The sequence below is a fragment of the Haliotis cracherodii genome, unplaced genomic scaffold (genome assembly GCF_022045235.1).
Source record: "Haliotis cracherodii isolate W230 unplaced genomic scaffold, xgHalCrac1.p SCAF_8, whole genome shotgun sequence".
Classification (NCBI taxonomy): Eukaryota; Metazoa; Mollusca; class Gastropoda; order Lepetellida; family Haliotidae; genus Haliotis; species Haliotis cracherodii.
The window spans coordinates 10,334,005-10,357,289 of NW_027266341.1; the positions used below are offsets into that span (position 1 = coordinate 10,334,005).

The 23,285-nt window shown below is 40.8% G+C and overlaps 1 protein-coding gene across 1 annotated transcript; it reads left to right on the plus strand.

Annotated features, from left to right (window-relative positions):
* Nucleotides 1-3,430: 3,430 nt before the first annotated feature.
* Nucleotides 3,431-22,881, plus strand: LOC139449522 (protein FAM114A2-like). The gene is made up of 13 exons (XM_071230949.1): nt 3,431-3,503; nt 5,641-6,454; nt 7,965-8,052; nt 9,346-9,462; nt 11,322-11,557; nt 13,039-13,321; nt 13,578-13,733; nt 14,560-14,648; nt 15,266-15,349; nt 16,865-17,004; nt 18,207-18,279; nt 19,073-19,129; nt 19,815-22,881. The coding sequence occupies exons 2-13, from the start codon at nt 5,660-5,662 to the stop codon at nt 19,911-19,913; spliced, it is 2,217 nt and encodes a 738-aa protein (XP_071087050.1). The 5' UTR covers nt 3,431-3,503; nt 5,641-5,659; the 3' UTR covers nt 19,914-22,881.
* Nucleotides 22,882-23,285: the final 404 nt, after the last annotated feature.

The window sequence follows — 23,285 nt, forward strand, 5'->3', positions numbered from 1 at the left end:
TCCCGCCCTGGAATACCAATCGTGAAAAGAACATGGGTACTGGGGACCTACTCCGCCCTGGAATACCAATCGTGAAAAGAACATGGGTACTACTGGGGACCTATCCCGCTATGGAATACCAATCGTGAAAAGAACGTGGGTACTGGGGACCTATCCCGCTCTGGAATACCAATCGTAAAGAACATGGAGTACTGGGGACCTACCCCGCCCTGGAATACCAGTCGTAAAGAACATGGGTACTGGGGAACTACCACGCCCTGGAATACCAGTCGTGAAAAGAACATGGGTACTGGGGACCTATCCCGCCCTGGAATACCAATCGTGAAAAGAACATGGGTACTGGGGACCTACTCCGCCCTGGAATACCAATCGTGAAAAGAACATGGGTACTACTGGGGACCTATCCCGCTATGGAATACCAATCGTGAAAAGAACGTGGGTACTGGGGACCTATCCCGCTCTGGAATACCAATCGTAAAGAACATGGAGTACTGGGGACCTACCCCGCCCTGGAATACCAGTCGTAAAGAACATGGGTACTGGGGACCTACCACGCCCTGGAATACCAGTCGTGAAAAGAACATGGGTACTGGGGATCTACCACGCCCTGGAATACCAATCGTGAAAAGAACATGGGTACTGGGGATCTACCACGCCCTGGAATACAAGTCGTGAAAAGAACATGGGTACCGGGGACCTACCCGCACTGGAATACCAATCGTGAAAAGAACATGGGGTACTGCGGACCTACCACGCCCTGGAATACCAGTCGTAAAGAACATGGGTACTGGGGACCTACCCCGCCCTGGGATTTATCCCACTCTGAAATACCAATCGTGAAAAGAACATGGGGTACTGGGGACCTACCACGCCCTGGAATACCAGTCGTGAAAAGAACATGGGTACTGGGGACCTACCCGCACTGGAATACCAATCGTGAAAAGAACATGGGGTACTGCGGACCTACCACGCCCTGGAATACCAGTCGTAAAGAACATGGGTACTGGGGACCTACCCCGCCCTGGGATTTATCCCACTCTGAAATACCAATCGTGAAAAGAACATGGGGTACTGGGGACCTACCACGCCCTGGAATACCAGTCGTGAAAAGAACATGGGTACTGGGGACCTACCACGCCCTGGAATACTAGTCGTGAAAAGAACATGGGGTACTGGGGACCTACCACGCCCTGGAATACCAGTCGTGAAAAGAACATGGGGTACTGGGGACCTACCACGCCCTGGAATACTAGTCGTGAAAAGAACATGGGTACTGGGGACCTACCACATCATTCGATCGACAGATGAGGTGATAACTGTAGATAACAAACAACATGTTGTTTGCGGAGCATTCAACAATATCCCGGGTATATCGCGGCTAATTATAACGTATTATGTGACTGGAAAGGACATCTATTCCCTAAATACTGATTGTATATATCGTATACGGAAGCAACGTTTACATGATCAAAGTACAAATACACTCGGTGCAATCCAACCAGTCATATAGGTCTTCTGCGACAGTTTGTGTTGGCGAAGTTGTCACCAGAAAGTTAGAATTGAATTTCAAACGAATCAAAGACCAATTCGCATGATGCCTCTCGCAATCATTTTATATTTGTGTGCGTGTGCGTGCGTACGTGCGTGCGTGCGTGCGTGCGTGTGTGTGTGTGGCTGATTGCACAAGTCCGGACTGATACCGACTAATATGAATACCCCACTCAGACACAGTATACTGACTCCGAGTCGACCAGTCCTTGTTTTAACCCATTAATGCCGAGCGCCAGACAGGGTAACAACAAGTACCACCTTTTAAAGTCTTTTGGTATGACGCGGCCGAGCGCCAGACAGGGTAACGACAAGTTCCATCTTTTAACGTCTTTTAGTATGACGCGGCCGGGGATCAAACTCTGGACCTTCCGCTCTCTGGGCGGACACTAGACCACGGAGGCGGACACCAATGTAAGGTTGTTTCCTCTTCTTGAATCGCGAAAAATTGTTTCAAATTGAACATGTTTTATATTATGTCAGATATGAATGTATGGAATAAAATTGTAACTATGGCCTGGATATTTGTCATGGGTTTGAGACAATTACATTGGGTCATGGGGATAAGTAATCCCCAAACAAAATTTTAAAAGAAACTTTGTCTAACGCATGTATAGCGGTGTGTTTACATACGAAATACATAGATCGAAATAATTGTGAGTATATTTTTTTACACAAACCTAAATGTAAATTATTACACTGAAAACGTTAGTCGCGGACATAATGGACGGGAAGGGCAGGGTACCAATCTAGCTCTTTCCGACCTATATTTCCCCATACAGAATTTCGCTGCGGTGAAACGTTGACCCAGTTTCCGTGTGGCGAGATATTAGCACTTTTGGACAGTGTGAATAATTGACGTTTCATGCTACAGTAGTAAACATATTAGCAAGAAGTATGGTTCGTGGTGAAAAATAAAAAACGCACTCACAACGTTGTGGGTTTCATTTTTAATAATATCTGCATGTTTCCACTGATCTACCTCATTATAAAATAATATTACAACAATGAAGCTATTTCTTTAGAAATATTAATTATGACAAAATATTCATAACTTTAACACTGTAGATATAGGCCTATCAATGTCAACATTATCCTGTATACCACTATGATTGCGTCAACTTATTACCCCTTGTGCCTTGAAAACAACATGTAACAACAAATGTTTCAGGAAGTCATTGTTGTGAAAACATATCAATAGTTTTGTTTTCATAAATATTATGTTACATAAATAATTAAATTGAAATGTGCCATATGCTCATTCCTGATTCTAAAGGTACCACGTGCAAATTACAATTTGTTTGATCTTCTGGGCTAAACATACTTGCATCAAGAGGTAAGTAGAAAATTTCTGGATCAAAATTTGTCTTGACATTATTTTAATGGACAATATCACGTTGGTCTCCGCGATTGTGAGTAAAGCAGTGTGTGGTTGTCCACGTCCTCGGTTATTGACAAAAGAAAAGTGCTTATTCCAAAGATGTGTACCAGTTTCAATAAAACCGACAGTATTTTTCAGAAAAGAAAAAAGAAAAATTGCCCCTAACAATTATTATTTCTGACATGCTAGAGAGAATAACCTTTTGGAAAATTGGTCTGCGTGTAGAGTTTGGGCTCCTTTTGCTGCGCAAACCAAGAGTTGAACCAGTTAAAGCGTTGAATAGCATAGATGCTGATTTTACGTATGCTTCTTACGTTAAAATGACATGATCGTGACATTAGATTGCGGAAACCGGACGGCCCAGTATATATAGCACGACTACTCGAGGAACATTCGAGTCCATGTTTGATTTTAAACTCATCAAAATAAGTGTGTCTTATCCGCACATTGAGGTAATCCGCTGTTTTATGGCATTATTTCCACTTCCGTCTATCATACGCATGCGCGTTCAAACATCAACAAAGTCACATTTTGCACAGTTGACGTGGCTGGCGCAATAATTGTAAACAATCTGGTAAGTTTGATCTACCAGGAGGATCATTTTTGTCTGACAGATTCTTCGTCACATGATATACATGTAACACTTCGTGAAAAACACCGGGACCATTCATTAATTAACTACAAGTCTTTTACGACACATCTAAAAATAGGAATTAGGCCTTGTTTGTTATTTGTGTCGAACGCTCGACACTCAATCTCTGTGCTAACACTACCCCCAGGACAGTAACAGACGGACTCGTCTATTCTTTATACAACCTGAACTCACCATAATAAAAGACCCAGACATTCAATGTTCAGTGTGATGAAACTGTTGCGGTCGTAAATTGTCAGAGGTAGCAGTGCCTTCTACAGAAAAGTATACACATTGCACCGCTCTGTAATCTACCCAACAATGTTATGACAATCAAATCCTCTGTTTTGGATTACACATAATCAGTATGCATATGATCTAGGTTGGGTCAAGGGACTTTGTCTAAACAAAGGGGTTTTTGTAATCAATTTTGAATGGAGGTTGGGGAAATCCCACTTCAAAAACGTTAACATGTAGATCTATACCAGCTAGTAGCCACAAGAACTCGATGATAGTGTGTATAACATAATATATTCGTATAGAAAAACATCACACCCCTCTATATAGAGGGGTGTGATTTTTTTCTATATGAATACATTATGGAATATTTCTGAGTGCGGCATTAAACAAAACTCCCATATGACTGGATAATAATGTATCACTTTATTAATGCGAGCAAAGGACACTCATATGTTTGCATTAATTTCATGATTTACAGTATACAACATGAAGGGGGTTATACAAATGCGATTTTATTGGCATGCCCGTGTACAACATGGTACAATATGTAGGATTTCAAGTTAGAATAAGTCACCAGTAACCATGGTAACACACGCTCGTCCTATAAGCTGACTAAAAGTGGGGATCAGGTGGTCAGGCACTGAGATTCAGACCAATGTACCATGAGGGAATCATTGCTCCTGTTATCACCTACTCCACTTAATGTTTGCCTTGTCCAGACTTGATTATTTACAGGCCTGGGCCCCGTTCCACAAAGCGATCTTAGCGCTAAGGTGACTCCCATACTTTAACAAAGGCTTACGATAGTTGTAGCGCTATGATCGCGTTGTGGAACGAGAGCCAGGCGAGATCAGGTGATGATAGAAATGTTGCTGACTGTAGTGTTAAACAACATAAGCTCACCTAGTCAGAAGGGAATGCTGATGGCCCAGTCATCCACAGCGCCACATTCTGTGTGCATTGTTGCGTGCCTTGGGCACGCCAGAAATCGAAGAGCATGTGTTCGAATCCCGATGGGCCCTGATTAGGTTTCTTGGTTTGTCAGCACCATACCCATACTTGTGGGGTTCACCAAAGTGGTGTCCTCCCACAGATAAAGCTGACATGCTGGGATATAACTGGAATACTGTTAAAAGTGGTGTTAGACCCAACTCACTCACTCACCTAGTCACAAATTACTCGCGAGCTGCAAATAGAAGCTTCTTCATATTCTTTCCTCAAGCCCAAAGGATTCTGAAACTTATTGTATTATACACCACTGGTATCATCAGTAATTGTCTCAAAGTTGATATATTATATGACCAAGGAATAGGAGGAACAACTTTCAGTGCTGTAAGTGGGGGTGACTATTGGGATCTTTTGAACTATTTCAGTTGTAACCATGGTAACATTAATATCATACAAATTTAAGACACTATACTGCTGTACCTGAGTACTTAACCTTCCAACAATGCCGTTTTCCCAACTTTGTAGATATAATGCCAGGTCTAACAGTAACAAGTTTCCCTATGATCTAGGTTATGTTATGTCCCAGCATATCACTTAAACAGCCTTCAAAATTCACACTAGTCCACTAGCCCAAGACTACTAAACTGTGCTTATAACAAGTGACTTGTAGCATGTGAGGGCTATATTTCTGAACCAGTTCTGAATTCATCAAATTAGAACTGAAAAAATGTCAGAAAATGTAAACATATTTTATACAACAGCTTTCAACACTATGCATGATGTAAAGGGAATGTTTGAATGTAAAGACAGTAAACACTTTGTCTTGTTCAAGCTGAACTAACTGCAAGCTTGGAAGACTACCAGGGCTTTATAGTTTATTTTGTGTGTTCAGGTTGTGCTAGTGTGAAGCCATGTCTGACACAGACGATGAGGCAGCGTTCGCCAGTGCTGATGAAGGGGATCAGAAGGAGAAGGGAAGTAAAGCGGAGACGAGGGATGGAGCTGCAGCTGCAGTACCATCAGAACCAATGAAGAAAGAATCGGGGAGGAATCAAAAGAAGAAAGGCAAAAAAGGTGGAAAGAAGAATGCCAACAATGATTCCCAAAAAGACCCAGCAAAACCAGAGTCAGGCTCGAAGAAAACCACTGATGTCAAACCTGGGCAAAAGACTGGTAAGGAGGCGAGTAAAATAGAAACTGAGAAGACTGGTAAGGAAGGGAGTAAAACAGAAACTAAGCAGACTGGTAAGGAAGCGAGTAAACCAGAAACTGAGAAGACTGGTAAGGAAGCGAGTAAAACGGAAACTGCAAAGTCTGGTAAGGAGGCCAGTAAAACAGAAGCTGCAAAGACTGGTAAGACAAAGTCTGGTAAAACAGAAACGGAAAATACAAAGTCAAGTGTTGAAGAAGTGAAGGGTGAAAAACCAGAAACAAAAGATGTTGAGGAATCTAAGTCCAGTGGAGGCGATATTGGAGATGGAAAGGCAAGTTCAAAACCAGCTGCAGCTGAAGGGGAGACAACTGAAGGCAAGCTTGTCGGGGAGTCAGTTGGTCAGGAGGTCAGGACTAGTGGTACACCTGAGAAGACACCTGCCCAGCCGGCTCAAGTTGCATCCCCCAACCCTCAGAGCATCACCCGTGCTCAGGCAGACGCAGGGACTAAGGAGGATATACCCGAGGTGCAAGAAGAAAAGCCAGAGAAAAAGGTTTGTATGACAGTTTACAGTTGTTTTTTCATTGACCTCGGGGAAAAAGAAACTGACTCATTTCTGGGTCACCAAGCTATGTATCTTTATCAAACCAGGTCATTTGTTTTAAATCTATTGATTACTCTAGGGCATTTGATATCACCATAATCACTTTAGTACCAGTGTTAGAAATTGGCACTAGTCCTATAGTCCTTACCAAACTGCCCAATGGTAAAGGTATCATAAGGACTAGTAGAAATGTGCCCTTTTAAAGAGTTTTGCAATATGTTATCATTATGAGGACTAGTGGACGGAAACTGTTAGTTTCTAACCCTGATTACTGTGTTACAACAAAAGTAACATACTGAACTCTTATGAACTGAACTTTTATTAATGTTACTGAAAACAAGGAGTATATATGATTCAGGACCTTCCTTCGTAGATATGTGTCTCATCATTACAACCTTCCCATTCTTCTTTGATCCAGGCGTTAAAGTTTAATGCTTTGTTCCTAATTAAACAATTCAGGGAGCCAATTTGAAATCCAAGAAGCCCGGAAAAACTTTAAGGAGCCAAAATTAATGATTATAGTTAGTAATGATCAATACTGTTAAAGCATATCTAATTCTTAGAACAAAAGGTGTGCAGTATTTCCGGTAAATTGAGGTTCATTCTTTCCATGATACGTATCACAATATCATGTTTTAAAGCTCGGTTTATCTGGTGATATCAAATAGAGATTTTTATCATGTGTTTAATGTTATACACTTGCCAAGTACATGTACCTTCGAAATGTTTCCGTAATTCCAAAATGCAAATTCAAATCCTGGAGGTCTTCTGTGGCAGTGGTGTAACGCCAAGTCATGACTGTCCCGGGGTGTGCATCCGTGCGTATGTATTGAATAAGTAAATATTATCCTGTTCCAACATCTCATTTTGTTCCATTTATGAACTTCAGTTCCTGCATTGATGTTTTAAATTGCTTCTGAATTCAAAATTTTGAATTATACAATATATAGTGATACCTATCGCAATAAGGCCTTGTGCATTGTAAAATATTGTGATACACTTTAAACATCCAATACCCATCCCTACTTAGAACCCATGTAAATCATATCTGTAGCCTATCGAAGCTCAGTTGACTGTAATTTCAATAAGTGGTCAAAACATGGCAAGTATATATTTGATTGTTAATCAATCGATCAGAAGTTATAAATGTATCATATTTTAATCTCTAATTTTATGCATTTCGTAATGTCACATTGCCAACTTGATTTTTCTGAGCAATTAAGTGGCAACTTCTGTATTTCGGTTCCAGTTGGAAATGTCATTCGCCATGCCAACCATTTGCCTATAAATTAGTCATAATTTTAAGGGCTGTGACATATACACATATATATTCCACCATGTCCACACATGCTGTTAGGATTACACAATATCATGATGACTTTTAGACATAGTCCAAGAATAAGCACGCTTTGTGTGTCATAGTATGTCAGGTGGTTAAGGATTGTTGCTATGGTTACAGGAGTCTGGAAGCTGGGGCTGGGGAGGTTGGGGATCATCACTGTTGACAGCAGCGTCATCGTCGGTCTCCACTTTCACAAGTCAAGTGGGTGAGTGGTGTGATAGTGGTGTGATTTGCAATGTGATAGTGGTGGGATTGTGATGTAATAGTGGTGAAATAGTGCCGTAATAGTGTTGTTATAGTGAAGAGATGGCAGTGTTATAGTGATGTGATTTGAGATGTGTTAGTGGTGTGATTTGCGATGTGATAGTGGTGTGCGATGTGATAGTGGTGTGATTTGCGATGTGATAGTGGTGTGATTTGCAATGTGATGGTGGTGTGATTTGCGATGGTATAGTGGTGTGATTTGCTATGTGATAGAGGTGGGGAAGGTTCACAATGAGGAGGATGAAAACGTCCAATCTCACCCGCAAGGCTGAGGCTGTGATGCTCTGTGCCATGGTATAAAGGATATTTTGTGATACTTTATGCAAGACATACTTTTAAACATTAAAAAACATTTACCTTCATGACTCTTTGTTTCAACATGTTCAATATCAGATAATGTCACCTAGTACCCCATTCTTGTTTTAACAATGACTTGACAAACACGACAATACTGTGATAATCATGGTTATATGTATTTGTGTCGTAAGTCAACACTCTCAACTACTTCTGTGACATAGATGATGAATGTGATGTGTTGCTATGGAACCTGTGCAGAAAGGTCCCTCGTACCCAATGCTTGTAAGGGTTGCATTTTGGGCGCAGATGACTTGGATCGTTACTCGTTCTATCAAACACTGGTTTGCCTGGTCTGAACTTTTTTTTTCAAAATTGTTTTATTCCATGTCAGGAGATGTTCGTAAAGTGGCAGTGCAGTGCAACATAATATTACAGTAACTTTAAATAACATTTATCATCTATACTTCTGTGTACTGGTCTAGGTGGGTGCTGAGAAAGACCCGGGTACCCATAGACCTACCTAAAATCATGGCGAGTCACATGATTATTGTTTAATGACAAAAATTATTTAGAATTCTATGGTTACACTACAAGTCACTTATGTTCGCATTTCTTTCTGACTATGCACCCATTCCTTCTGACTTTCATATGTTTGAATAAACATTAAACTGCAGTCAACCTCAGTGTGTGCATGACCAGATCGTTTCATACATGTAATTAATTTCATTCTGCCGGGGCTACGGTCAAACTATACCCAATCGGACATTTTGTACCTACTCTGACACCTACAGTGGGTATCCGAATAGGGCTGAGTAACAGCAGGGTGGGTACCCGGGCAGTAAATTCGGACTCGTATAACGAGACGTGAAATATTGATGACCTGTTGCTTGTGGGGTGAAGTTGTTGAGTTGTGATGGCATCAGTGTTGTGTGTGCAGGTGAGGGCTTCAACACGATCGTGGAGTCGGTGGAGTCTTCCCTGGGTGCACCTCCGCCCGAGGAAATCGCCAGACTAGAGGAAGAGGGGAAGGCAAAGGAGCAGGCCGGAGAAGAAGGTATGTTCTCAACCTCCTCATGTAATACACAGTTCAACACTGCAGTAGCCATGGTAGCACTGCTTACAATTATTCTATATCCGACCCGTGAAGATCCAGGGTAGAATAGATATTCAGCAACTCATGCTTGTCGTAAGAGGCAGCTAACAGGATCGGGTGGTCAGGCTTGCTGAATTGGTTGATGCATGTCATTGTATCCCAGTTGCGTGGATTGATATTCATGATGTCAATCACTGGATGGTCTGGTCCAGACTTAATTATTATGACCACCGTCATATAGCTGGAATATTGCTGAGAGCGGCGTTAAGCAACAAACAAACAAAGAAATTCTATATCCTGTGATATGTTGGTGTTGAGAATTGTTTGTAAAATCATAATTGATGATTGGCGCATCCAAACTGATTGATCCAACTTATTTTGTAGTTGTTCAATGTAAAGTTCAGTGAAACTAGATCACACCTTACAAAAACAAATACATACTTCTGAGATCTGGTTTTTTTTATTTTTCCAAAGAGACACAGGCCCTGCTCTTTCTCACATTTTCTCTCTAAGTACTAAGTAGCATGATTAAACCTCCTCATGAAACTAAACGAACTCAAGGTTGAGAATGGGGGAAAAATTGTTTGTGTTCGATTATTGAAAATTCCGTTTGTTCTTGTTGATCACATTGCTTGCTTTGTTATTTGAACATTGTGACAAAAACATGCACCTTTTTTGCTGCTGAATTCTGTTCTGCATAATTCATAAGTGAAAATTGTGGTTCTATAGTTTTACTCATATTGTGTTGACAGCCCATGCATTATTTTGTTGTTATTAGGTCATGTGGCCATGGGTCTGGGTAGTTGAAATAGCAAAACCAACTCATCCAAGGCCTAAATGCTGTACTGAGTAACGTGTCATTGGTGAGGTGTACATGATTTTAATAATGAAATCGTCCAAGTCAAACATTCTTTGTGTGTAAGAAAGTAAACTTATGTCCATAAATAATGTAATTTATGTGGTATGGGTTTATACAAGAAGATGATTGGCCAGTCAAATATATCCTCTGAATGTTTGGTGCTTGGTGATACTCTGTCATCACCATGGTAACACAAAGATATTATCAGTAGGTAAAGAATCAATACAAATCGATAGAAATATATATAATGGTGATAAGTAATTGTATTCGCATTAGTTGAAATACCATTTTGTGTTTGTAAGTACATTTCATTGCATTCAGTTTTCACATACAGTAAACTACATTTATAACGAGCATGCTTATAACGAACTATGGTTATAACAAACTCAAAGGAACCACAATTTTGAGTTTGTTATAACCGTAGTTCGTTATAAGCATATGTATAGCATATATACAGCATATATATATACAGCAAATGGCCGGGACCAAAAAAACAGTTCGTTATATCCGCCAGTTCGTTATAAGGGTGTTTGTTATAAACGTAGTTTACTTACAGTAAACATGGTAAACTACGTCTATAACGAGATATACAAACTTGTTTTATGGTCCCGGCCATTTGCTGTATATGTGCTGTAAATATGCTTTTAACGAACTAAAATTAGTGGTCCCAGGGACTTCGTAATAACCGTAGTTTACTGTACTGCGACCTTACAATCAAGATATGTGTCCTATCACAACATACAGACTGTCCGTAACCTCTTATCCAATGACCAAGTTAAAATTACCAGTGTGTCTTGATCATTGAGCAGAGTTCGAAGTTAAGAATCAAAGTTGAGGGCTCATTGTCATTAACCTATTGCTATAAAAAGACATCAAGTGTATCCTCAGATTGACATATGGGTAATGGTTTTACAGTCAGGCAATAAGTCATTAGAAACTTCAATATCGAATGTCTTTTCAGATGAAGACACAGATGAGAAGGGGGCCCCGCAGCCTGGTGATGGTGCAGTCAAGTCATCAGGAGGGGATGGGAGCACGCCACCAGTGGTTGTTGCCGAGCCCATACCGTTGGTGGATGGTGGGGTCGCCGATGGACAGGCAGGGTTAGACAGTGGTCAGCCCAAAGAGGAGGAGAAAGGAGGGGGATGGTTCTCCGGTTTTGGAGTCGCAAGCCTCACCAGCACAATTCAAAACACAGTGAGTGAACAAGCACCCATTCTCTTATCAACCAGCCGCAAGTCTGTTAGTGGGAATGGCCTTCTCACTCTAATAATATTGATGAAGTCTGTTCCATGACACACAGATACTCCCTCCTGGAGTCTTGTCACTCCAATGCAGCCATATGATGCCATGTTTCAGAGTCACTTTGCACAGTTAGCTTTCTGCAATATTTGTTGTGCTTGTACTAGTGAATGTTAGTCTGGTTGCATTTGTTTATAATCAATGTTCTGACTGGTTAGAGCATATGCCTGTAATCCCTTGTTTTATGTTTTTGAAAGACACCATGATCCGGCCACATGGCTGTGCTGTGTTGACGAACATAAAATTAATAGCGATTATCAAAAACGAAAATCCTGATCCAAGAAAGATTATGAGAAAGTCAAACACATGAATTTCATAAAGGTGGGGTATAAGAATGTCCCATGGCTGTCGAGGGACATCAAGATCTTAATGATATAATGTCGTACTATTATATTTGTGTTTTGTATTCTAGTTAATAGTCTGTTTGGGCAAGTGAATAGTCCAACAGGGCAAATGAATAGTCTATAAGGGCATGTGAATTTTCCATCAGGATAAGTGAATAGTCTATAAGGGCATGTGAATACTCTATAAGGGCACGTGAATAGTCCATCAGGGTAAGTGAATATAGTCTATGAGGGCATTTATGTAGTCCATCAGGGCAAGTGGGTTTTCAGAGTTACTTTCCCAGGGCAAGGAGCACATTTTTATTAACCCCAACCCTCCCCTCCCCCCCCCCCCCAATGCCTCTTCTGTCTGGCCATCCGTAATCTTTTCGTTTCGGGATCACAACTCGAAAACCGTTTAATATTTATCAACAAAAATTGGCAGATATATCAAACAGGCCCTGAAGTGGTGCCTTTTCCTATTTACAGATTTTTTACATTTTTATTTTTCTTGATTTCCATGGCAACAATTTTTACTTTGAAGCACAACTAAAAAAATGATCAGTATTTTTCAACAAAACCTGGCAGATATATCAAACAGACCTTGAAGTGGTGCCTTTTTCTATTTGTGGATTTTTGGCATTTTTATTTTTCTCATCTTCCACCGAAACAAAATGGGGTGGATATATTTTTTTCCTGTTTCCATGGTGTGACAAGTTTGACTCTGACTCTGTTCAAATTGGTGTGCACCTGACATAGAAATACAAAGTTCAAAATCCAAATTCAATGGTAACTACTTTTGTATGCGGACAGACAGATTTGATAGAAATTCTCTTATCAAACTGGATTTTTGGTAACAGTCAGATGATTTGTTGTTTTGAATTTGTCGGGTCTGGGAGTATTTGTCATCTTCTGACAAAGATGTTGTATTTAAAGTGAGATGATCATGATGATGGGACACCCCCTCTGAGTTAGTATTAATGCACTTTGCCAACTGATGGCCAGAACTACTGATGTATTCCCACAGTATGTAACTGAAGTATCTACCCCTAGGGCAAGTCTCTAGTGTCAGGATCCCTTGATGCCGTGGAGGCTCTAGCTAGTGGTGGCATCGATGTCTTGGAGAATATTGGCAAGAAGACCATCAACGTGTTGTCAGACCGTGACCCCGGCTTCAAGAAGACCAAGCAGGTGATGTTTGACGGCAGCAAGAAGCAGAATCTGTCGTCGATGTTGCGTGAAGCGAAGGAGCGGGCGGAGCAGGATGCAATGCATCAGGAGGAACAGGAAGAGGCTCGGAAACACAACTACGGGGCGCTGTTTGAGGACTTCCAGGGTGAGGAGCAGGATTAATGTTGCTTAATGTGACTGTCAGCAATATTTTACCTATTTGAGAATTGACTTCAACATTTTGTTTGTGTTAGATAGAAATGTAAAAAAAATAGTGTGCAAAGTGTTTTCGTTTATAACAGTTCACACATTGCAAAAAACTATTTTTAGTAAGCCGACTTTTCAAGACAGGAAAGCACGCCAATCAAATAGCTAGATTCTTTAACGAGTAATGGAAATGTTTCGTATTATCCTTGCTTCAGGCATGGCCCATCTGGAAGCCCTGGAGATCCTGTCCAACCAGAGTGAGAAGAAGGTGCAGGCCCTCCTGTCCTCCCTCCCCGACGACACCATCCAGCAGCTGAAACCACAGCTCATTGACATCAAGAACATCTTCGAGCTAGATGACAGTGACTATGGTATGGTTCTGAGCCGGGAATTCACCAGCCATTCTGAACATGCATTTTAACAAAATTTATTCAAGTAAAACTGATGCAAGTATAGGTCATTATGCAAAATTTTTAAGAAATTATATGTCAACCATAAGTTGGAGAAATCTCTTGCTGAGAGGGTCATGTAAAAAAGGAGTTTTTTCTACAGAAAATTACTATTACCACAGAATGTTTTATTCGGTTGATTCTCCTAACTACCTCTTTTCTTAGTGGTACGTGCCAAGGAAGACCAAATCACTGGTTTGCCCGAACTGACTGGATGTCCTCCCCAAACAGCGTTGCCTGTGCTCACACTCTGCTTTACTGTAATGTTGTCTCAAGGACCTTTTGAGTTCCTTGTTTCCACTGCCCTTGGTTTTCACGCAATCTTGTCAAAATCAGATCATTTATTCCACAATGATACACAATTCGAGACAATCTGAGAACCAACCTTCATTTCTTTATCTCAATTTCGGAATTTGATTTTGATGCGTAAAACATCCACAACAAGATGATAGCATGCTTTATATTTTTACATTTGGAACTGCCCCATATCATTCATTTCCGAGATACAGAAATTGGATATGCTTGTCTGAATGCTTCACTCAACTATACTGAGATTAGAGAGTTCACCTGATTTGACTTCCTTTTGGGGGTGTAGTTAGATCTTCACTCAGAGTGATAGGGGTATACTATTAACAGACCTGATTTATTGAGATTGGTTTTATAGGGGATATGTTGTAAGTTACTTTCTGATGTAGAATTGTGTTGACAAGCTGCAGCTGGATGACCAATCTGAAAATTCTGTTTCCAGAGGAACGTCAGGAGCACGAGTTCTTCAAGCTGATCACCGACCACCTGTCTGAACTGCACCTGGGCACAACTCCGGATAAGCTGAACAAGGTCACACAATCACCTTAACAGATTGCTTATTTAAATGATTAACACAAAAATAACTGTAGAAAATGCAATAACGCTCAAAGCCCCCACCTATTTTATTACTAGCCAGTCAAGAACAGCTGTCTGTTTGCAGGTGTGGCCTCATGTTTTAATCAGTTTATGGAAACATAAACATAAAAAGAACTGCTTGGTTAGCTAATCAAATGCCACAGAATCACCTGCCATTTATTCATTTAAAATACAAAGGATTGATAGACCTGCTCTGAGGCCAACATTTATCCACAAATTTGCCGCAAATGTCTGTAAATATTCCAAATTTGAGTTCATAGTAACTTTTGTTTTGATTTTGTATAGGTTTGTGTTTTTTACTTATGACAGGGCCAGCAGATGAAGGAGCCTTAATGCTTAGTGTTACAATATTATAGTGAAAATGTTGAATGCAGTGTTAAAGTACAATGGTAAATACCACTGAATTTGAGAAAATAAGAACTTAAAATAAATCCCAGTTGTAAACAAATTGTTTTTCCCAAGGGAACTCAGTTTGGAGTCCTATATAAATCTGTCATGTACATAAGACACTTCCTGTAATGTGTTGTCAACCTGTTTCTGCTTGTGTGCAGGTCCAAGAGAAGATCCGGAAGTGGATCATCAACTTTTATGCTGATCCCGCTGAAGGAGAAGAGAAGGAGAAGACAGAACCAAAAGTAAGACTTGATGCAGTTACCATGGTTACCAGTTTATATAGCAAGACTTCACTTAGTTGCCAACTGGGCATATAAAGTGTGTATTTATTTATGAACACTCCTCAAAAATACTTGTATTGTGAGACAACTTTGCAAAACATTTGGTGAATCATTACTGATGGCCTTGTCTTGGGATGCATACAGCTTTCAAGATCTATATACATGTCAAGAAAAGAATACTTTCTCAGTAGGTCTGCAGAGAATTCCCCAGATGGCAGGTGGCGACCATGGCTACTGCCGCGGTGACTGTTGTTGTGGGACAGCAGTGACTCTGACGACTTCGGCGTTGATAGCTACTATTACGTGTTCGGTCCAGACATCCCCACGTTCGAGGACGATGAGCGCTTCCAACGTCTCCCCATTGGTTCTTCCCCGAGTGTCAGCACCGGCAGAGGAGCTGGCTGTAACTTGATCATGGAATGGGAGGCAAACGCCAGAGGAGGAGGCGGCGCTGGTTGGAGCTTGAGCGCCAGCATAGGCCGTTTATAGTTCACACACTGGACAAGGTGGCGGGTGGGACATAGGCGCCGGCCAGAATATTGGATGGAATCCTAGCCATGGACGAGGCGCTATATGCAGCACAGACTTGGGTCTTGGCGGGGATCTGGCGCCTTAACACTGGCAGGCAAATCCTCACCAACTGATGCCCAATTAACCCTTCACACACAGAGGGTGGTTATACAAATCAGCTACACCCTTGGATAGGAGCCATGGCATACGGGTTACAGCAGCAACCTCCACCCTTATTCCAAATTCACAGACTTTTCAATCAGGCACATTTGGGCTTTGGGCACAACGCTTTGATTGCACTCCGCCTACAACTGTGCAGGCTGCTCAGTCTCTTTTGTGGCGCCTGCACCAATGACATCCTCTCCCTGTACTCTGGAGATGATCCAGCTCACCTAGGCATTTTATCACAATTAGTGTAAACCTTATTTCACTTGTCTTTAGAGAGAGTGTAGCTCGTCCTGCTTGAACAAGACAAAATTGTTTACCATGTTTTCACTTTCTGTCAGTTTTATTCAGTTCCAGTTTGTAGCAATGTGAAGCACTGGCTCCCAAATGCTTATTGTCAATGAGGACTACCATCACTGGATATTTACTTGTCCTCAGCACAGTTTAGTAGTCTCGGGCTAGCGGAATGTGGGAATTTTGAGACCGAATCACTTTGTAAAAAGTCATACAACAAATTCCAACAAGTAGGCTAAAAATTGTGTCTGATCTGTTACCATTTACTGTTCTTTATGGCATTAATGTACATACTTGTACTCACTTTACACCCTAAGACTGTTTGACAGGGACAATTCCATGTGTAAAATCTTGTACATCATTGTGAGTCAGTCATGTAAAGCTTGGGCAGTTGACCCATCACCCGACTACCCGGGTCAGTTCGGCAATTGCCTTTACCCGGGTCCTGTTTCAAATACACGGACCAGTGGTCACCTATAACTACAGTATTAGTGTTGTGTGTTCCAGGAGATTTTCCACACTGCTATAGAGGCCCTGGCGGAGCTGACAGCCAAGTCTGTGGAACAGTTCCACAAGGCTGGGGAGCTCATCCTGCTGCAGCAGGACACCGACACGCCCTACCAGAAGCGCTCCAAGAGTCTCGCCAGGTAGTTTCTTGTACAGTAAACTACAATTATAACCAACTCAAAGGGACCACCAGTTTTAGTTTCTTATGACCGTAGTTTGTTACAAGCATATATACAGCATAACTACAGCAAATGGTCGGGACAAAAAAAATAATAAGTTTGTTATATCCATCAGTTATAAGCGTGTTCTTTACAAACGTAGTTTATTGTAGTTTGTTTGTTGTTTTATGTAGCTATATAATGTCTTATGTAAATAATCAAGTCTGGGACAGACAATCCGGTGATTGACATCACGAGCATAAATCCACGCAACTGGGATACAATGACAAGCATTAACCATGTCATTGAGCCTGACCACCTGATCCTGTTACTCACAGCTAATGACAAGCATGGGTTGCTGAAGACATTATCCATTCTACTGGATCTTCATAGGGTAGTGGAGGTAGTGGACACATTCTAAGTTGTAAAAGGCCACTGAAGCTGTGGTCATCATGCCCGCAGACGTAGATCAATGGTCAGGCTTTTTGTCATTGGTTGTCAGATCTACCTGTCTACAGATACATTCCCATTGGCACCAAACACAGTTATCATTTGTTGCAGTCTGCGTTTTTTACTGTTTGTGGTTCCATTGAAAATGTGCCGGGTTCTTCATCAATACAATGAAAACTTTATGGGGATTGTGTGTTTGTTTATGATATGTGTGGCTCCTTCTATTTACAGTGTTTACATATTCCATAGTTTGGTAGCTCTCTGCTGGATTTCTTTGATAGGCCTGTAGTATTTCATGGAGTTCCACGTCTTGGTGTTATAGGTCGCTGATGCAGGGCTACCTGCATTATATTAATTTTTGGCCAAGGGTCGACACACATTAATTTGGTGATGGATCAGTTTCAGGATTTACAGTATACAACATGATACAATGTATACTATACATAAAAAAAAGTGTCACTCTTTTTATTTATTTCTGAAGTAAACTCTTCTTTAACATTGACAAATATAGTTTGTGTTTTTATAAACATGTTTGATGCCACGCCGATGCTACAAGTTCACTATCATTTCATGACTTTTCCTTTGTGGTGAAAGTAGTCCCTCTTGGTGGATGTGACATATGTTTTACATACGTTTGGGAAATCAGATTGCTGGAATTACAATGAGCAAACTCAGATTTAATTATATCTTAAATGATTGGTTAATTTTAATATTGTTTCTTCTTTTTTTTGCAGTTTGACCCAGGTTCTATGCACAGAAATCTCAATTCTCTCCACCAAGTTCACACAGTGTCTACACAAAGTCAGTGTAAGTGCCCATTAGTAGATCCCTGACCTGGCTACTAGAGGATGTAATATTGTATGTCTTCATGGAGATGTAGTGTTGAATCTCATGACAAACTCATCAACATCAGATCATTTACATCTGACATGATACCTCTCTGTATAACATCTGAGGACACCTCCATAGGAGGTTGTGTCAGGTGAACTTTCTACTCAGCCAGTCAATATGCAGAGGCTTCTAACGAACGCTTCGTACACATGAACGAAGCATTCAGACTATCATATCTGATTTTGGTATCCTTTGTATCTGTCACAGTCCTTTGCCTGAATTATTGAGACATGGGTTAAAGCAAATTAATAATGAATTTCCAGATTTGATCTCAGGGGCATGGGTGGCCCAGTTGTCTAAGGCGCCGCAATTCGCTGTGCAGAGTTACGTCCCTTGGGTACGCCAGAAACCTATGATTGTGGGTTCTAATCCCTGTTTGCCCCGATTATGTTTCTAGGTTTGTCAGCACCATACCCGTGCTCGTGGGTTTCATGAGGTAATCGTCTGAGACCTGCATCACATCAGGCTTTCTTCCCACATTAAGCTTGCACGCCGCGATATAACTGTAATACTGTTAAAAGCGGTGTTAAATCCATCTCACTCACTCACCGGATTTGATCTCGATACCATTCAATATGTTTTAACTGTGAACTGCCCTGGGATTCTGCTTGACACAAGATCCCTGCCCACAATTCTTCTGTTACCATCCAAAAGCCAAGTGTTTGTATTTTGGCAGCTCAATCATTTTTTCTTAATATTTTTTCTCCAGGAGGACCTGGAAGATGCTTCTGTTGTGACGCCCCTCGTCACCAACGTCTATCTGGAGGTGAGTGGTTGATGTTGTCAGACACGTCCTCTTTCTCCCCCTAGAGCATGAAGCAGATCACAGGCAGGTGCTTTTCTAGAGGTACTCCTGTGTCAGTCACATTAACAGTGGGTTAAAAAGGTTGTTCAAGAAAGACCTGAGCCCTGTGAACTGAGCCACTAATTATTGACTTGCGCCCTCTCCTGCCTCTTCTCCCTCCCTAACCTTCTCCCCATCCCTTTCCCCCACTCTCCCTCACCTCACTTCCTCACCCACCTCTCCTTCTCCCTCCCCTCCCACCTCAGCCACCTCTCTTCCTCCCTCCCCTTCTCCCCATCCCTTTCCCTCACCTCCCAACCAATCTCTCCACCTCCCTCCCCTTCTCTCCATCCCCCCACCTCACTTCCCCACCCACCTCTCCTCCCTCCCCTCCACTCCCCACCCCAGCCACCTCTTTCTCCCCCTCTCTAAATCACCTCCTCACCCCCTTACTTTCTAACTTCTTGAATTGAATGCTGGCTCTTTTAGGAATATAAGATTTTGTAAAGGTGTGACTTCTAAGCAATAGAGTTTAGTGTACTGTCTGATATTCAAATGTCTCAACTTGGTGATTCCCAGTAATCATGTGTTTAGGTCATGGGTCATGCAACATGCCCCAAACTTGTATTAATAAGATATGAATCTACCCGACTGCCTCCTGTTCCAGGCCTCCAACTCGTCCACGTATATACAAGATGGCTTCCAGCTGCTTCTGCCTGTCCTACAGCAGGCTGCCATACAGAACTCCCAGCTTGTCAAGTCATGATGCCCCGGAACTCTGTCTGGCTGTACATATGTCTATAGTAGTGCTTTAATGTCAGGACCATTGTGATACATGGCTGTACAGTGTACATAGAAGGACACTGTAATGTCTTCATGAAGCTGGCGTTACAAAATGTAGGACTACATTCTAAGTGTAACATATTGTCCCTATTTATGACAACAACAAGATTTTAACTATGTTAAATCAGGTGAACAGTCACCCATGCTGCTCACACTGAACTTTTTAGTGTGCTTAGATGTTTAATTAACTGAACATAACTCATCCACTCTGTTTAGTAGTAATAATAATGATGATGATGATGATGATGATGATGATGATGACCTCGTGGTCATGCTCTAAGCACAAGCAAACACACAGTCAATAAATGTGAATAATGCTGAAATAGATAGGTCTTTAGTTGGGATTAAAAGTGGTTATGAAGGGGTGTCATGAGGTGTAAGGGGGAGAGAGTTCCGTAACACAGAGTGATGAAAAGATCTGGTGCCAAAGGTCTTTAACTTGAAGGAAGGCACCGGTACTCTTAAGAGGGAGCTTGTCATCTGAAGGAAGACTTCTCGAAGGTTGATTCCACAGTAGTAAGAGCTTGAAGATATAGTAATGGTGTGATGACACTATTTTTCATATACATTTATATGAGATAATCTATGAAATACCATAATTATAGGAACTGCTGATGTTGTAAGTAGGACAAAAGTTTGTGAAAATGCAATTATTATAGTGATTGTTATTTTTTTATCATCTGGGTTTGATTTGTGTTACATTGTTGGTGATCGTCATGATAGGGTTACGTATTTATAGAGGGACTCCCCTTATTCCTGTAGATTATTAGCATGGAAACAATGTCTAAGAATAGGGGTATTTATAAAGTTGTTTCAGCAAAGTTTTATGTCGGAATGGAAAATGCATCTAAAATATATACAATTTATGTAAGTATTTTCATGATTTGGAAGAAATATATACATATCATGTGTCATTCTACTCATTGCCACAATCAATTGGGGAATTTCATGTTGTGAAAGACAATTGCTATACAGATATAGCAATGTACGGAGAAATACTCAGTTATGGAAAATAGATGATTTTGTACAATAGTATACCTGAATGAGTTATTGGTATAGAATATAAGAAATCATTAGATTTGTTACTGGTGTGTCCATTGCCGGTGCAAGTGTCACATCACAAGAGGGTTAATTTATGATGTTAAGGCTTCAAGATGTTTAGAGTTTTTGTGATGTTTTGCTGTATGTAACATTTATCCTGTTCAATGTCTCTTCGTTTTCTCAGGCCACAGATGGCTTGAGATTTTGTACACCCAAGGCTTTAGATTTTAAAATGGATTTGATTTAAACATTGAATTCAAGTGTAGGTTAGACTTTAATATTCATCATTTATTATTTTGCACATGAAATAAAGTGACATCCAAAGTCTTTCTGTATTATTATATGCATGTAGATGTCTATATTTGGGGCATGTTCAATGAGGATTAAGTACTGGGTATTGTGTGAATCTTTTAGTTCCTATTTCATAAAGACGTAAGTAACAGTGTAGCTTTGTTCTGTACAGTCGCTTCATCTCAGGTTTCTACATGCTCCCGAGGCAAGAGCATCCTCTAGCCTTTTTATCAAAGTCTTGTTTCCACCCTTGCCAAATCAAGCCTACTTTCCTGTGCGAAATATGATTGGACTATCGGACATATCGATAGTCCAATCGGAGAACGTTTCACAAAATCAACATCCACGACCGGTACACTTTCATATGAAAGTGATTTACCGCTGCCTGTCTTTGTTCACATGAATATGTCATTTTCATTTTTTTAAACCCCACAATTGCCTATGTTTTTGTGTCAGGGATGAAATTGCGAATGATCGACAAGGTGTGAAGCTATACGAGATAAGAACAGCAATCTGTTTGGATATCGCGTTTCAAGTGTCACAACTGATGATCTATGCGATGTGGCACCAGGGTCGAGCCAGGAAAAGTGGCCTTGATATGGCAAGGGTAGAAACTATTCCTTAATATAGGCTAGTGGACACGCTTCCCTCGGGAAGATGAGCAATCGAGAGCATTTCAGATTAATTAATATGTACACTGAGTCAGAATACAAGAAACAGAAGTTATAAATGCTGGAAGGCTGCTTAGACTTGTTTACACCTAAGGTTGTACAATGTACTGGAGTTTTACACTCAGAGGTACAGCAACTGTTCATACAGTGTACTTATATTTTGTTGTTAGTAATATATACGGGCAGGCTTGTTTATAGTTAACAGACCCAGTGTAATAACATTTGTATTGCCTAGACCCTGTTTGTGTTGAAATACTTTGAGTTGAAGTATTTGTTTGTATTTATGCTCTTTAAAGTCATTACAGCATTCAATGGGCTTTTTTAGCATTTGCAACTTTGTATATAGGATTTTGCTGATATTAGATTATTGCATTTAAATTGGTATATCATATTTCGCTGGAACAATTCACAAAAGACCTGAAACTTTGAACAACACTGAATCATGTTAACACAGATTTGCAACAGTATTTGGGTTCTATTGTCCATGTTATTAGTTGATGTGGGTACCAATTGGTCAATCTTCTGGGGTTCCAAGGGATCTGAAAAGATATGAAGTATTTTGGTGTGACAACATGGGATTGCTGTGACAGAATGATTCCTAATGACTGAATATAAAACCATCCTACAAACCTTCAAGTAATAGCAGTCGCATGGATACTAGTTCTAATCCTCAGCATTGTTTTCCCAAGCGAGTTATTTCCCTAGTCTGATTCTAAATGCTTTAAGAGAACTAGACCTCACAATTTCCAAGGCTGAAAAAGTATGTAGTGTGAAATTGAGACATTGTCTCCAGCTGATAGTTTGTGCTATCTTGTATTAAGAATGGTCATAATAGATGTATGGATTTATTTTCATGAAGCCATTGTTGTGGAAATAACTTCAGTCATGCTGGTGAAAATAAACAAATTCAAATCTCAAAATGTTTTGGGTTATGTTTCAGATAGTAGTTTTGTGTTTGTTAGCTTTTGGGTAGCGTGTTCAACAAATAACTGCCACACTTGGCAGTGAAATGGGGTTTAACGTCATTTTCATGATTATTGCACTCATATTGCAACCTACATGCATATGTGTGTGTATGGCTTCTTGTACTGATCTGGACTAATGCCAGTTTTATTGTGCTAGCCCTCTGGGATACCATGCCACAGTTTAACATAGAATCCCCACTCGAAAACAGGATACTGACCTGAGACGACCATTCCTTGTTTGCCAAGTGCCAGGAAGGGTAACAACAAGTACCGTATTTTAATTCTTTTGGTGGGATTGAACCACTGACGTTCCACTCTACGGACAGA